Source organism: Lampetra planeri, chromosome 26, assembly GCF_965212315.1.
Source record: "Lampetra planeri chromosome 26, kcLamPlan1.2.h2, whole genome shotgun sequence".
NCBI lineage: Eukaryota > Metazoa > Chordata > Hyperoartia > Petromyzontiformes > Petromyzontidae > Lampetra > Lampetra planeri.
In genome coordinates this window covers 8,204,388-8,218,769 of record NC_136132.1, presented here as the reverse complement: position 1 = coordinate 8,218,769, position 14,382 = coordinate 8,204,388, and the positions used below count along the sequence as shown (strand labels likewise).

Below are 14,382 nucleotides of genomic sequence, written 5' to 3'. Positions count from 1 at the left end.
TGTAATTAAGGGGGAACAATTTTGCTCTATGCGGCTATCAACACGCCTTCTGTGCATTAGGGACTCAAGAACTTTCGCTGCTCTCAGAATGTGACCGGTTGCATCGTCAGCTTGGCAAGCTTGAGCCTTTGGGCGCTTTGGCTGAACCCAAAGACTCCACAGGGAGTCTATTAAGTCACACTGTTCAACCTTCATGCATCAGTCATAAGATTATGCATTATTTGTCAATACATTTAAGTTATTCATGCGTACATCGCACAGTTTGATTTAAAGCACAGGATTAAACTGCATGTTCCCATGCATGTATGTTGAACTTCTTGCACAACGTACGTAGCCAACGGTGCTACTTCAGAAAATGTATTTTTCAAAGCAGATAACAAAGCAAGATTCAAAATCTATTTGATGAAGTTATACCTTGCAAATAAATACACAGACGATATGAATTTGACGATTTATGCTAAGGCTGTCCTCACCGACTAGATTTGGAGCAGACTGCAGATCCACCAGAAATCAATTCCAGTGACTTCAACCAATCAGGTGATGTGGGGCGAGATGGCGTTACAGTCCCAGTGGAGTGCTCTTGCCAATAATATCTGGTGATCCAACAGCATTTGTTTAATAAGCCTGATTTTGCTGATTAGACCCAGACGGCCAACACTGACGCTGGACATTGGTGCGAAAAACCAGTAGCTCTCTGCACTAAATTTTCATCAAATAATTTGCAGGTGGAGCCACAGAACGGAGCTCTGCTTTACGTGTGCCCTCGACTCCGACTGGCTTGTTCAGCACCGCGGCTAGTGTGCGTGTCGAGAGCCAACGGGGGGGGAGATGCAGGGAGCCGTGTGCGAGGGGGTGCGCGTGGGTCGGCTGGAGCGGGGGGGGGGGGGACTGGCGGGGCGAGACCTGGTCCTGCGGGTCCAGCTTGGTCATCATGCGATCCTCCAACAGGTTTAGCGAGAGGGTCTGCAGCACGTACAGCTGGTGCGCCATATCCGCGCCGATGGACCGGTTGCTGCGGATCACGGTCTGCGTTCAGCACATAAACACACGATGTGATCGATGCTCGCAGCCAACACGCGGCACTTACCGGGCGTTTCATGAAAGTTTAATGCACATGCCAAGAAGAATGCTTTCAACGTGCGTGCCACTCGGCACTTTTAAAGGGAGGTCAGCGCAGGTTCCTGCCAAAAATACAAGGAAGTGACTGCATTTGTGTCTTGGAGCAACAATCTTCTTAAACTGCTGTGGCAGTGTGCTTTTTTTTCCCCAAGAACAATTGGTCAACAAGCGTTGTGATGCGGCTCACATGATGTTTGGCATCTTAGACAAAAAAAGACAAAGATCCCCCTTATAGCCTTAACAGATTTTTGGGGCAAGCACAGTTAGCGAGAACCTATGAAAGCCGGCATGGCACAGGAGGGGGTGGATGGCCAACATCACACCTGGCTGCCTTCATCTCCCCAGTGGCAATGCTTAGAAATGTTCCTGCCCCTCCAATTAGCACGGTTGGCTACATACGGTGCGAAAGAAGCTCAACATACATACACACTCCACCAGGTACTCATTTAAGGCTGAGTAGACATATGGGAGGCCCAGGACCAGTTCAGATAATCGTCACTGGTGTTGGCCGTGAGTGGGAATCGAACTTGTTATGCCGGTCGCCGCTCGGCATCTTAACGCCCACATTCACATACAACGAGGCTTGAAGATTACAAAACCAGGATTTTATATAAAAACAGGAGTTAAACATGTCTACTTACATTGAGAATCGTGGGTCTCAGAGTCTTCTGAAAGTAATTAAATATTTGCTGCGAATGAAAAAGACATTGGTGTTACCAACAACAAACTCATGTGGGATGAGAGCATATTGGTGGTTCATACATAATTTGTTCAAGACAATGCAATACTTTCATATCACCCACCCAATGTGGTTTAGCGTAATGTAAAACAATTGTATTTGTGACATTTACAATTCAATAAACAAACTTTGGGTTACTTTAACGAAGGCATGCATCTTTAAAAGCCACGACAGTTCACGGAAATGGTGGTAGGCTCAGTTTTAAGGTGGAAACCTTAAATCGTAGCGAGGGTTTAGTTGAATCTTATTCCCTCTGGAATTATAACACGCGTACTATTTTGTGGGATTGCAGCACTCGTTGTTTTAAAGTGAAACTGGTCAGATTCATAGACACGTGGCGTTCGCACCAAAGTCAACCAACAAAGCTGGGCAAAGCCCATCATCCTCTCCTCCGTGGGGCCTAAACACAAGCACCGCTCTGTGAGAGGTCAAAACAGAGGTTGCCTCTTCGGAGAAACTGGTGCCCGTGCGGGGAATGTGGAAGTTCACCACCGGCTCACAGCTCCCAATGGAAGTGAGCACCACCCAACGCACGTTTGAGCAGGGAGACAACGTCGGGGCGCACGGGAACTTTAGCGTCAATATTTTAAAGCAACAGTGACGACGGTCAAACGTGCAAGTGGGAATTACATTTTGCTTTGGATTTGCAATGCTCCCGATCTCACCAGACCTGGAAACTAAAGCAGCTTGGGCCTGAACAGTGCTCGGATGGGTGATTCCCATGCATTGCAGATGGATGCAATTCTTGGTAAACACTGCACACATCCCTAATGTTGACAACAAACTGAGGAAACCCTTCCTGCATTTACGGGGTGCTTCCCATGACCTCTGCGGTGCCCTGTGCAATCTCACGTTCCAAAAAGATAACAAATTTGACCGAGGATGAGGACTGCGCATTTCCTCTCTGGAGTGCTTCCTCGGATTTGTTAAGTCTGAGGCAGAGACTACATCTGAGTTTTGCTCATGCCCACGGCTTATCAGCTCTGCTGGGAATTCTGCAGACAACCCCTCTCCTAGCACGGGGTAGACGCTGGGTCTCTCTTGTCATGGATTGTGCCCTAACCAACCCCAAGTTAACACTACAGCTGAATCCCCATGGGTGGCCCATTGCTCCATGTAAATATGGCTGGATGTACAGCTTCGCTAACTTCTGCATTATAACAGCAGGACAGGTCGCTTGCATTCCGCTGTTACTTCATGGGAATCCCAATTTGGTTAACCGCTGTAGGATATCTCCCCAAGTGTTCTCTTCCTCTACAGACCTTGGTTAAACAAATTATCCTCGCGAGACCATGCAGGGCAGTTCAAGTGGTCATTAGGCTACCCATAACACACACGCAGGCATGGGTAGTGTCATAGCCTAATTCACAACTCACCAGGTATAGTATTCTACGATGTCCCAGTTACATGGTGAACACGAGTCTCCACGTCAAGTTGCCACTTGAAAATCCTTACCGTATTGTTTTTCTAACTACCGGGTCAATGAAAGATGATATTTTCATGATGAGACATTGGCAGCTTCCTTTCAGCCCCTTAAACATCACAACTATAACTACACTGACATATCCATGTTCACTGTTCACTAAAAACTATCACAGTGCCCCTCTAACTCGAATATCGTTCACATCCCATCTGCAGACAGTGACTCTAGGAGTCTAGGTGCAAGCATTCATGCAGCTCCTACTTCAGGCTGGCGTGTTTTTAAAGAAACCCATAGGTACCAATTACTGGCCCTTGGGAAATATGTCCGTGCATCCAACCATCTGTCCATTCAAGGACACTTCACTTGTTTCCAAGAAATATACAAAAAATCCTACACAAACCGCCACGAAACCTACCACTCTGCTTTACCAACACCAAATCACACCTCCGTGTAGTTTTAGAGCAAAATTTTACTTGAAATAAGTGTTTTTACAGGACGCAAAAATATTCAGCTATGCTTTGTATTAGCCCAATTATCTCACATGCACTACAATGAACAGGGGTGGATATAAACACTTGCATCTATTGTGCAGATCAATTTATATTTAGCATTTTCATATATTTCTCTTCACATCATTTTCTTTGCACAGCAAATTCAAGCATAAATCCTGATGGCAATAAAGTTGGCGATTTACCCAAGACGCATTAGTCAGGCTATTTAACACTAACGGCTTTCAGTAAATAGTGACCAGCTGTTTTAAGTAAACCATCTCACTTCACAGTTTATTGTAGACACAAATACCTATTAGTCTTCGCGTTTATTCAAGAGCGGCGTTGCCTGGGCTGTGACAGCTCACATATAACAACATTCCAGAGCAGAGAAGGAAGCTGCCGGTGTGCAACCAAAGTGCACGGAATGGGCCCGCTATCTTGAGAAAGCCGTTTCCACCTGGGTCAATGCGGGCACCTCTCCAGCGCATCGCATTGACTTTACATGCGCTCGCAGTGCATGGGATCCAGAATCAGAATATTTACTTATAACTGGAGGAGTCTGGCACGAACGTGCTTGGTCACATTTCAGTGCCTGGTATGCGCACTGCATACCTCCAGTCTATATGCTGTACTGCATTACAGACTGCAGGATGTGTGCGCGAGAGAAATTGTTATTTGCCATCTATGCATATCATATGTGAAACTCACATTTATCATAAAAGAGAACACAAATGTACACGAACGAAACTGATGAAAAAAAATCAGGAACAATACAAACGAGATGGTAAAAACGAGATGAAAATGAATGGATCCTTAAATCAAATCTTGACTGAATCACGAAAATTAATTGCATCTCTGCAAGAGTGAATTAATACAGGATTATAATTTATGTAACTAAATGGACATATAAACACGCAAATGTTGTACACCATGTATATTCACAGCCCAACTTTACCAACACACTATTCAATATATTTTCTGTCAGCAAAAAAAAAGAGATAGATTTCCGCTTTGGATCTTTAAATTATTTTCCTTAGGTTTGGTACTCGTAACAAAACGCAAAAGCTCAAATGCACTGCTGCCCGATTCTTGATCAATTCCACTCATAGGCAGCAAATCTGGAGTGTATTGCTGGCAGACAAGGTAAACTATTAAAATGAGGTCAGTCAACAAATACTCTCTTCCAATATCAATAAGGTTTTCGATGAATATACCATAAATACGATTACATATCTCAAGGGAATTTTCAGTCCCGGTAAAACTTCCAATCCTCCAAAAAAACCGTTTGTGTGGTGGTAACAAAAAATATATTGTTACTGCCGTAGAAATAAAAACATCGTTGCAACACATTTATATGAACGTCAACCTTTCTTTACTTATTCGGTATTCACAGAAAGTTAAGTATTAGTAGTAACTCTGAGCCACTTACAGGAAAGGCAGCAGAGGAACATATAACAGTGGTCAAAAAATTCATACCGCCTCTTCACTGGGACATTTCCCATAACTCCCACTCTGCTGGTCATGTTTCGCAGCTGGGCCAAAGAAGCTGAGGTTTCTTTTCCCATGGGAAGGCCCAGCATGGGAAAAAGTCAAACACATCAGCAATATAAACTAGCACAATGAGGTGGTTTGTTTTGAAAGGCAGTCGGCATGTCTCCTGGGTTCAAATGGTGATGCCATTGGTCAAAATGCACTCAGTGTAGCAAGCCAAGGAGAACACTCAAAACAACGGTGCATTCCTGGAGATTCTGTGCGGGGGGGGGGGCAGTTATACCACGTGCCAAGGGTACAACATGCCCCTCAATACAGCTGAAGTGTTCCTCCAAGGTTAGGCTGACGGACTACTACGTGCCGCTAGGTTCGCTCAACAGAGCAATTCCCACTACAGTGATGAGTGCACTTCTCCGTTCACGTGCCTCATTCGTAACCACTAAAGATCACATCCAATGGGGTATTGGGCATTAAAAGCGTTCAAGTTTACACCACTGACAATGCAAATGTATTGGTTATGCACAAGTCAAGATTACTAGTAAAATGAAAAAAATATCATTTAATGTTAGTTAAGTCTATTATACGTTTGCTTAATGTGCAGGGCTATTTTGTAGGTGGTAATCCTGTATGACTTTTATGCCTTTCTTTCCCTTGGGCCGCATCGAATATGCAGAAATGTGTAAATATCTCATAGACAACATGATTTCTAGCTATTCTTATCGTGTCGAAATCAAGAAACTACATTACAAATGAAAAAAACTGCTGATAAGACGCGTTTTTATGACATTATTTGCAGTAAAAGAACTAATCTTATCTGTTATACATGATCCCCAGCGCTGTTTCGTGTTTTAACACTAAAAACTAAACCCTCACCATAACTCTTATTCATTTGTAAGTTTGTAATTAATCTCTGGATCAGGGGGTAATTTGTGTATTAACCAAACAAGAGACAGCAAGAAGCTAATTTAACAAAATAAGTTCACTGAAGTTGAAACTTGAAAATGTTGTAATGTACATAAATATACGTAAATATACAGTTGATCATAGATTATCCAGCGCGCAATTATCCGGCTGCTTCCAACATTATCCAGGAGTCCCAGGCCAATCCGGCGAAACCGCTAAAACCGTTCCAATGGATGTAACCAGTCCGGCGATCGTCAAACTCAATCATGTTGAAACAAGAGCGGAGTACGACGTACATCACCCCACGCATAAGTCTTCGAGATTAGAGTGCTAAGTATGGTACAGTAAATACAGTAACTTCTTACACTAGGATATATATTTGTGTCTCTTTGCATGTTTATTAATGCCAATTTCATACAGTAAATACATTTACAACATTAAAAAAACTATACACGCAACAGATACAGTTTTATGTTTTGCAGGAATGTGCATAAATAAGCAATTTTTAATAATGATGTGATTATCTGGCATTTAGAAAAAAATCCGGCACTTGAAGCTGCCGGATATAATCGGTGATCTAGTGTATAAAAAAGTAAGGCATATGCAATTAACCGAGGCTTACAATCCTATTCCTTGTTGTCTGAACTTTATGGTGCAAGCCTCTATTTTGAGTGACTTGCAAATGTGATTGGGAGGATCCGCGCGGAGATCGCCTTGTGCGATACCCCACATGCAGGGCCACCGAAGGCAATAGAGGCCAGTCACGGAATAGGTTCATGCTTATTCAGGCCTATTTCACAACACAAAATTACCGAACTCAAGTCCCTGATGCGTGTGCTGGCGGAAGGCAATTTCCTCTGGAAAGTGCAGTGATTTGGCCTTCTCTCTCGCTTGCAAAATATTGACACAAAATTGTCTTGCCACTTGCACATCAATCAAGCGCTTAAAAGTTTACCTTGGGAGGGAAATGTAAAAAGAGCCCGCCCACCCGTTCGGCTTGATGTCAACACTGGCCATAGCCAGCCGCCGCGACACAGACTTGATCGAACAAAGGGAGCGAGTGTGCAACATCTGCCCAGCTCAACACGACCGCCCCTTGTGCTCTGCGCAGAGGCCCAGCACACATTTCGCATTGTGCCACGCGCTTTCAAAGCAGCCCGGTGCATTACTCATCGGCAGATATCAGAGACATGCGGAGGCTTGGGAGGCCGTGGGGGCACATCTCTGCACAGGGCCATGCACTGGAGTGCACCTCGCAGGCAAGAGCTTGGGCTTTTGACACAAAAGGGCATTTGTGTGGCAATGAGGCTAGAGGGCAGAAGCTTAAGATCAGCTGGCTATCTACTCTTCAGGGTGCTCGACTGTCAAAGCAGAAGTCTAATTTCACACAAGTCACTGGCACACAATGGCAAACTATTGTGAACAACATGGTGCAATCTTGAACGTCCCTGAAAGGTTGGGCTCAATCTGTCGTCCAAACGTGTGTTTATTGGCTACTGCCACAACATAATCCTACAAATTACACTTTGATAAGTCATATTTATTTAACTTACCACTTTCTTGTCCGCAGTCGCCTTCATGAAGAGGGCATTGATGACAGCGATTGTGTATATCTGAATTTCCTGATTAGACCTGCAACACACAAATACATTGAAATATTTAATAATTATTAAAACGATGTATTACATTGTCAATCCACGGATGGATGAAGACTTCCCCGTGCAGTCTCTGTCACGGGGGTTGATTTTTCTTCACCCTGCTGTTCAGTGCAGGCTAGTGAAGGCAGGGAAACACGATCGGTTCAGCAGATATCACTTGCCAATGTTAGCCTTGACAGGGAATCGGAACTCATGCAAGGGATAGCGATACTAGTGCAGTAAGAGACAAACCCTTCAAAAAAACTGAAATTGTATGCATACTGAAAGTGAGTATTTTCAGCTTTACATACATTTACCATGAACGCAAATTTGCTTATGAACAAATGTTTTGCTTTTGAGGGGGCTGGTGGCCTGGTGGACCACAGGTGGGGCTTCGACTGCCAGCAGAGAAAACGTTTATATTTACTTCTGAACTTAGTAAAATAAGCCTCTCTATCCACGCCCGAGAACTTCTAACTTACAACGAGCGTCCAAAACGTGTCAATCAAACCAACAGTGAGTGAAAAATTAACGAATGCAATGACGTTGCTGTGCAGCCATTGACATCTAGGCTGAGAGTCCCAACTCGCTATATTTAATGTGGATGGCTGCCTGGTTTCGAACCCTGGATATCAGCTGTACACTGGCTCAGCCCTGACACGGAGTAAGCTCCCCGAACCAGCCAGCCAGCCAGCCTCTTTTCGTTTTCAATAAAGTGCTGCAAGGGAGGACCAATAACCACTTCTGTGTGATAAAACCTCAAGTGGCAGCAATGGCAATGTTAGGAGAGTTACAAAAGATGAGCAAAGACGGCGTGTATGTGAGTTAGAGCACTCTCAGGAAATTGTGTGAACACAAAGGATACATTAATCAAAATAACTGAGAATAGATTTGAACAAAAGTGTCAGAGAGAAGCCAAAAATGTTGAAATATTGAAATCAACGTATTTCTAAAATTACATTCTGCAAAAAGATAAAAAGTAGCAATGTTGGCATAATTTTTTTCATGGGAAAGCCACTTCAATGCATTCAAGCTTGAATTACCCCGGATTTAGCAAATTGTCGTGAAGTTCACATTCAGTGTCTGCATTCAGGAGATTAAACATATTTTTTTTTTATCTTGGGAACAGTTTTGATATTGCACTGGCATTAAATTGCCTTCTTTAGGCACATTAGTACGCTTACTTTCATTAAAAAAATATTTTCCAAAAGTGGCCAATCCTGCTCTATCTCACCTCTTTATTTCGTCATTATGATCCTGGTCCTCCTGTAATTGTCCCAGAGACACATATATATATGTGTGTACAATCTGTTGTGTTTCCCAGTTGTGTCCCTCCAACAATTATTTTGCGTGTACACAAACACATGTTTTGCTCATGTTTATCTTTACCCACTACTCTGCAGCCTTCTTTATTCGTGAAATTCTGCAATCATTTCCTGAGGACTCACGTCAACAGCAACCAGAAGTGGATTCTCATTTATCGCTGAACTTTATTGCTTTGATATCTCCAATCCAATTTTTAGAAAATTCCTCCCTTATGTTGCTGTGAATAGGCTTGGTGAGAGCGCATCTCCTCGCTCGACTCTTCGTCCTATTTGTATTTTGTGTCTTTATTTATGCAATTCGTGCGGCTTTTCCATCTTCATAAATGGTTTTTATCATTTCTATAGATTTTTGTCAAGGCCTTAGTTTTCGAGTGCTTGGGTGGTTAGTTTCCATTGAATCAAATGGCTTTTTATAGTCTGCAAAAGTCACACATCATGAAAATCGATATTTGTAGTTTATTATAGTCGATATGTCTTTTTCGTAATAATTAATTACCCAGACAGATAGAGACTTGACCAACCACGATTCTATAAACTGATCTCCATTACAAGAAAATACAAACATTAACTATAAGGGCTTACAACTGCCTAAAAAAATTATAAAAATACTGACAATTCATCCTATCAGGCATAATGCAGTGTTGTGAACGATAGTATTAATAACTACAGCATCACTGTATTTTGAGAAAAAAAACCCTTCCGATTATACACCCTACATCACACTTACTCATTATCCACAAATAAAACCCAAAACCATTAAACGTTTTGATGAGCTTCTTTTGCATTACTTCTGAATTTCACCGCACAATTTATAACTACCGTACATAATTTATAACGGACCTCCCCATCGCTGGCTTCAGGGCAACTTATAATTCATGCGAGCTCAGCATAGTTTGCTTATGCCCTCTCACATTAAATCACAGAGCTCAGCGACAGCTTAGGGGAGGTGGCAACGCGCGGGGAGGAGGGAGGCATTCTCTGCGAGTGATCTACAGCCAACACAAGTCTCAGGTCTCTTTATGGCTTTGCCCCACCGTACCTCGCTTCCCTTGTCTCGAATTATGTCCCCTGCCGCCGGTTCCACTCTCAATCTCTCCCACTACTCCGAACGGTTCCCCCCTCTCCTTGTGCACAATCCCGTTTCTGCTCCGTTTCCCTACTTGCCCCCCCCCTGAACTGGAACGAACTTCCCCTCCACATTAAGCAAGCACCCTCCCTGTCTAGTTCCAGCTCCTCTCTCAAGATACCCACCTCTTCTCCCTGACCCATCTGTCCCTCCATCCCTAGGTACCCCCGAAATTCCCATACCCACTAACCTCCTTCCCCATACCCCATCCCTATTCACCATATCACTTTTAGCCAAGCCTAATTGTACCACTCGTAACCCTTGCGAAGCGCATTGGACAGAGGCAGAATATAAATATAAGATAAGGTCACCAGACTGTGGTGCAAACATGCTACAGGCTGCTCTATAACCCCAACTCACTGCAGCATACCAGCCCAGGAGGGTTCAGTAAATAACAGTGCTTGGATGTTATCATTTACGTACTAAACGTAATGCCCAATGAACAAGACTTATAAACTGTTATTGCAAAGGAGAGAGTGTGTAAAAAGGCGTGCGAACAGAGCAGAGAAGGAGTGACTGTTGGCTGTAAATATTCACCCCCCAATGTGATGTGATCATTCATTGTCAAGATCGGGGTCGATATTTTATGCAACACAATTATAATTCTGGAAAGTGTATACAATAATTAGGTGGCTTTAAGGTTGACCCAACCCAATTACATGAAATATATAATAATAAAAAAATACTCAGGCACAGAAATGTATGCATGTATTTTAAGCGTTAGAATGGGTTTTGATCATTTAATGATTTAATCATAACATGAATAAAATTATTGTAGAGGATAATAGATCATGTAAGAAGAGATTGCAATCAACAATGAATTGAGCATGGCCTGTGATGATGATTAACTGACAGCTGTATTTTGACCTGTACAGCTAAACAATTAAACTTTGTTACCCACATTCTCCACCTCGCTGCTTAGTATGGGTAAAATCGTTAACCCATACAGATGAACGCTTTACATTTAAGTGCAGTAATTCCTCATGTAACACAATACATGTCTTCCTAAAATGTGGCGTGTTAAGCGAAGAATTACTGTATACATTACAGTGCATAAGTAAAAAAAAACAATGATAATTTGAATCACATTTGCACTTTAAGATCAGCCTCCAGTCATCCCATTGTGGGACAGAGAACTGAGATGAGGGTACGCCGCCACGTACTTTATCATGTCTCATATTGTGATCGGGCCGCTCAGAAACCGCGTTATAAGGGCGCGCGTTCCGCATTGCGCGAAAAGTCATCTCCCACAGAAGAACAGCGTTGGAGCGAAAATGCGTTGTAACATGCGTTAAAGCGAGGACTTACCATACAGAGAACGGAGTATTGTGTTGTGATAATCTCTTTTTGGCAGCAGTGGACATTCCACAGTGCACACGGGGAGGGCAGTCAGTCATTCTCTCCATAGGAAATCCACCGGTTACTTTCCACAAAACAGAATGGATTTTTTTTGTCCCTGGAGAGACGCTGAGCTGACCTCTGACCTCATATAATTTGTACCCATTAAACTGTTGCTAAAACATATAAAGATGAAATATAGTGCATTAAGTTACATATGAAAGCAGTATATGACTATGTTTTAATAATAATTGTTTACCTGAACATTTTTCGCGTGTAGTTTTGACTATCTGAGAACCCAATTCACCCTACCTCTATCTGCAAAAGCTAATCGAACTACATCATGGAGGAAATGCTATGTCCAGCAATTCGTCTGGACCTGTTCGAGGAAAGGATTGATGCTTGGATGCTTGAAATCACTCTAAGGTTGCATCGGTGCGTCTTCCAGACTCTGCGGGGTTGCGAACTCCACGCTCAGCACGAACAACGTCGATTTTCTCGAGCAATTAAGTAACGACGAGTACACACACACGTCAGCGATTCAACTGAGATACTGGGAGGTAAAACAGGGGGGCCCCTTGCATTGGGCCAGTGCGGGGAAAAAAAAACTCCAGTGTTCTCGTTGCAGTAGCAATTTGGTGCAGTCCGTTTGCAACTGCAATCCTTGACTCCATGTAATTGTGCTCCCTGTAAAGTAACCAATGTCATACATAAAAATAAATTCCAGCTTATCCGCATGCATTACTTGATACCATGTCTCACATAGTAGAGGAGATGAGATGTGAAGGGATTGGAGGGTGGTGGGGGGGGGTGTGTGCGTGCTTGGGCGCGTACGCACACGGAGAGATGTGGCTGCAGCTGCTGGATGGAGATCTCGGAGGCCACGTGCAGGGACAGCGCGTTCCCACTCTGAATCATGCTCTCCAGGATCGCGAGCGAGCGCTGCAGCACGGTGGCGTCCGCTGTCGACCGGGTAGCAAAGTTCACCACCTGGCGTGGCATCACGAAGAGTATGCAACGACACACGGGTCTGTTTAGCCTAATAGACCACAGGGACAAGTGCTGCAAGCAAGAGAGCGCAATGAGACTGAACGGCATACATTTTGGCGAGTGCCGAGGCCAGAGAAACTGAGTACATCTCAAGAACCGGGGATTGTTTTCGATCCCAATTTCTGGTGATGTGAATCGTGGAAGTGATGGGAATACCCACACTTTAACCCACCACACACGGCCTACCGATAGACAGCAGAGCATTAATTTGTCTATACTGCTGGAGGGATGGAGGCGGGAATTTAAGTCCAGCATGCTCACCGTTACACCACGGGCAGCCGTGTAAGTCTAATTCTCCGCTATATCTGTATTTGTGAACCCCTTTGTGAGCACCCATTAAAATGAGACACGTCACCTCTTAAAGCCGTTCCCAGCTGGGCACTGTGGTGCACACCTGTAAACCACAGCTAGTGACATAGGGGCTTGTCCATTGAGCAGGTACCATAATGTGAATGATGCGCCTTACCCTCTGGGCTACAAGAGGGACTGCAATAGGCAGATTAGTAGTTAAGACTGCTGCTCAATTTGTGTAGCGTTCGAGTGTTTCCCGCTCTTATGCGTTGGGTTTCTCTCGGCGTTCCATTTCTTAAAAAAGTAATCGTTCAAACATTCGCAGAGCAGCACACTTATGAAAGGTATTAAGGCATTCCTTTCGAAGGATATTATTGTTATACAATGTAATAGTAAGACAGAATTCCACATTGCTTCCCATGGACCAAAAACTCGTCGTCTATCTGCAGCTGAACAAACGGTCTATCATTCTCGAAGCCACACTAGAACACCTCACGAGAGACTCGCAAAGCTCACAGATTTCCTCCTTGTGAACGAAGCAACGCAGCACCACTACTGCGCTTTCCTACAAACACAGTGGCGTTATACGACAGCTGAGCACACCCCGCGTTCTTTCACACAGCCACGCACGTCCAACCAATCTCCCGCAGCCAAACACGCGGCGCATCATTGCGCCTCGAACAGCTGAATCAACACAAGCGTACAGTGCACCACCAGAAGGTAAGAACTTCAAAATGATTCCATCCACAACCTACCGCAAGCCTGGTTTATATATATGAACATATTTGGTGATACTTTTTTGGCAGCAGTGCACAAGCACTAATAACAAAAAAAACTCAACAGCATTCATCAATAACACCGCCTTAAAAGGAAAGGTATATTATTAGGTAATGTTTTGGGTAACATTGCTTCTTTTGGCAATGGCCCTCCTTTATGTGCTATGAAAAAGGTTCAAGGTCGAAAAGATAAACTACTATAAACTCCTTAAAGGCATGAATGCGTTCAGTTTTTTGCATTACGTACATATTTGTATATTAGTATTTCGATAACAAAATCAGGTTTAAAAAAACGGAGTCTGTTGATTGCGGTGCGACACTTTTTTGCGGAGCATACAAAGACGGTCGTAATTAACCTTGTGTGGATATACATTTTTACATCACGGACATCATCTTCTGGGGTACTTGCCAGACGCAAGGTGAAAGAGACACCGTTCACTGCTAGCTCTGAATGCAAATGACACGATGTTGACAGCAAAATTTTAATATAAACGGGAGAAAAAGCAAACGCGCTCATGCGTCTTGTTCATCACATTGGATCAATTGATTTCTAAAGGGCCTCTTGACATTTGAGCAGTATTTGTGTCCGAGTAATGTTTATAATTATAGATTTTTTTTAAACACAACTGTGTAAAATACAATTAACTAGGACTGCATTAACAATCAAAAGCCT

At 43.5% G+C, this 14,382-nt stretch overlaps 1 protein-coding gene across 2 annotated transcripts in view; it reads right to left on the bottom strand.

Annotated features, from left to right (window-relative positions):
• LOC144727649 (engulfment and cell motility protein 1-like) overlaps positions 1 to 14,382 on the bottom strand; it is a 66,821-nt gene that overhangs the window by 30,671 nt on the left and 21,768 nt on the right. For both annotated transcript variants that reach the window (XM_078606619.1, XM_078606620.1), the window contains exons 8-11: positions 12,431 to 12,582; positions 7,720 to 7,798; positions 1,761 to 1,808; positions 904 to 1,026 (exon numbers count right to left, since the gene is read on the bottom strand). In XM_078606619.1, the coding sequence (XP_078462745.1) occupies positions 904 to 1,026; positions 1,761 to 1,808; positions 7,720 to 7,798; positions 12,431 to 12,582 (402 nt within the window). The remainder of the gene's footprint in view (positions 1 to 903; positions 1,027 to 1,760; positions 1,809 to 7,719; positions 7,799 to 12,430; positions 12,583 to 14,382) is intronic.